General features: G+C 37.3%; 1 protein-coding gene across 1 annotated transcript; it reads right to left on the bottom strand.

The window, feature by feature from the left end:
* Positions 1-506: 506 nt before the first annotated feature.
* Positions 507-1408, bottom strand: LOC138897468 (uncharacterized). The gene is made up of 2 exons (XM_070183437.1): positions 1097-1408; positions 507-887 (listed from the first exon to the last, which is right to left on the bottom strand). Exons 1-2 carry the CDS (start codon positions 1406-1408, stop codon positions 507-509), a joined length of 693 nt encoding a protein of 230 aa, XP_070039538.1.
* Positions 1409-2856: the final 1448 nt, after the last annotated feature.

The following is a 2856-nucleotide window of genomic DNA, read 5'->3' as shown; positions in this document are numbered from 1 at the left end:
ATACATTCTCAATAATACTCCTACCTTTCACAAAACCTTCTTGCTCAGTTGAAATAAGTTTAGGAAGAATTCCAACTAACCTCTCATGAATGACTCTGGAGAATACTTTGTTGATGAAGTTGCTAAGACTAATAGGTCTCATATATGAGAAAGTACTCACCTCCAACTAACACCAAGTTTGTGTGAGTCACAAACTTAGGTAATTCCTAGATATTTAAGAATGCCTTCACCATATCAACCACATCATCTCCAATGATATCCTAACAAACCTGAAAGAAGCTACCACTAAAACCATCTGGTCCTCCAGCACTCTTTCAACTCAAGACAAATACTTCATGCCTTACTTCTTCCCTAGTAGGTTGCCTTACTAGGTCTTGATTGTGGTCATCATTTAGCATATGAGGTACATGATCAATAATCCCAAAATTATTAGGGACAGTGTCTTCATGAAATTGTGCCTGAAAGAACTTTACTACTTTATTTGCCACAACTTCAGTCTCATCTATCTAGTTTTCATCACTGTTTTGTATCCTCTTCAATTGCAATCTCTTCTTTATTCCGTTAACCTGAGCATGAAAGAATTTGGTATTCCTGTCTCCATCTTGAAACCAAGACATACTAGCCTTTTGTTTCCAGAATTCCTCCTCCAATACCAAGAATATAAACAACTTCATCTTGAAACCAAGACATATCAGCCTTTTGCTTCCAGAATTCCTCCTCCAATGCCAAGAATATAAATAAATCAGCTTGTACTCTTTGCAACCTTTCCCTATTTTGCAGGTAGGGTTTAATTCAAATTGAGTTTCATGAACCTTGAAAACCTCCTCTAAGATTGATAGCTTCTTGAAAATATCACCATACGTAGCTTTGCTCCATACTAAAAGTGCCTTTTTCAAATTTGCAATTTGTAGTTGAAAAGTGTAAATGGATTGGCATGGAAATATGCTTGCCAATTCTCCTTCACTACATCTTTGAAAGAATCATGCTTGACCCAGAAATTTAGAAATCTGAATGACTTCTTTATTGGTTCAGAATTAGGGTTACAAGAGATGAACATTAGACTATGGTCAGAACCTATTTTGGACAAATGATTTACCTCCAAACCTAGCCACATTTGCTGGAATTCCATGTTGCCCAAACATCTATCTAATCTCTTGAAAATGTAATCCTCTTCAGCTCCCCCATTCCACCAAGTATATATGCTCCTTTTGAAGCCAAGATCAAAGAGGTTACAAGTATTTACATAGTGTCTAAAGTTGTCAACTTCATTGATATGAACTGGCAATCCTTCAAATTTTTCTTCTTCATCACAAATCACATTGAAATCACCACCAACGAGCCAGGGTAAGGTCATATCCACAGCAAGTGCATAAAGGGTATCCCACAACTCTAATTCTCTCAATAGCATCACATATGGTATATACCAAAGTAAGGATGAACTCCTTATGATCTTCGGTATCATATAGCCTCAATGTCAACTGTTGCTCCATGTCCATCAATATTGTATATCAAAATTTTCATCCACAAACGCCCAGATTTTATTAGAAACACTAAAGATAGCCTGAGCAAAGCCAATCTTCCTCCTATACTTATCTATTTTCCTCGATTGTTGCATTGGTTCCATCAAGCCAATAAACTAAAATTTATGTTGTCTATGCATTGAAATGAGCCTTTCAAAAGCTTTTTTAGTATTAACTGACCTAATATTCTAAATCAAAGCGTTCATCATTAGTTAATGAATTTGGAAATAGTCCTCCTTGTTTGAAACCCAGGTGCTTGAACACTAGGAATTTCCTTGGCCTATTTCCTTCTTCCCCTACCAGCTGCTTTGCCATTTTAAATCTGTCCAGGAGAAAGATCACCATGTCGTGCAACATTCATAAATTTCTAGGTAGTTGACTCCTTGTCTAAGTCCTTTCTTTTTCCCAGTTGATTCTCTTATTCTTCATTGTGTTGCTCCTGAATTATCATATGATTTTTTGTAGGTTTAGGAATCATGTTGTTACTTGTATTCTCCTTTAAAGCATGTCTAACTGGGTCAATCTGGGCTCTTAGTAGTTCGAACAGTGATTCCAGCTTTCTCGATGAACCCTAATTCTCATTTGTTTTGTACTGGAGAATTAGAAGTTGATATCTGCTTCTTACTCTTGTCTACTTCCTTCATTGTATCATTGGACACATCATTATTAGGTTGTATTACCACTTCAGTACCTCCTGGATCAATCAGTTCAACATTAGGGCTAGTGGGATTTACTGTAGCAGGGCTAGGTTTCATTGTAGCTCCTTGTAATTCTTGGCTAGGTTTAGGACATTGAGTTTTAATTCAACTTCTGGGAGTTCATCTGTACTCGTACATCACTACTCTTTGCATCTTTTAGGAACTCCAGCTTTCCACTCTTGTCATTAACGATTTTCTCTTCTTCTCCTTGTTCTTCCTCCTCAATTTCTTCATCATCATTCTCATTGTCATTATGAAATTCTCCTTTCTTTGAATCTTCCTCTTACCTGATCACTCCATAGCTTGCCACTAGAGAAATTAAGTCGTTCATTCAGCTTTTCCTACTCAGCTGTGGTCATTGTATCTAAAGACAGGGATAGGACGTCCTGGCATGATATATTAGTAGTAACATTGCCACCAAAAGCTCTATTAACCCACTGTGCAGTGGATTCCTTCAAGGTTGCTTGATTATTCTCCTTGCCACTACGTTCAACACCTCCTTTATTAATGTCCTTGGATGCCTCAATCCTAGGAGAAGTAGGCTTATAAAATGGTGCAGCCAGGTTTAATGATTTCCCAGTTAAAATTGGATTAGGTCTAAGGCTGAGACGAACAATACTTTGTTCAACCAAGGCTAG

This window comes from Nicotiana tomentosiformis, chromosome 8, assembly GCF_000390325.3.
Source record: "Nicotiana tomentosiformis chromosome 8, ASM39032v3, whole genome shotgun sequence".
NCBI lineage: Eukaryota > Viridiplantae > Streptophyta > Magnoliopsida > Solanales > Solanaceae > Nicotiana > Nicotiana tomentosiformis.
Note: the sequence above shows the minus strand (reverse complement) of the source record. Positions and strands in the feature narration are given on the sequence as shown.

Excerpts from the sequence above, each read along its gene's own strand:
- LOC138897468 (XM_070183437.1), bottom strand. The coding sequence starts at position 1,408 with ATGCTATTGAGAGAATTAGAGTTGTGGGATACCCTTTATGCACTTGCT. Across the intron at positions 888-1,096 it reads AAATGTGGCTAGGTTTGGAG|GCACTTTTAGTATGGAGCAA; the intron begins GTAAATCATTTG and ends AATTTGAAAAAG.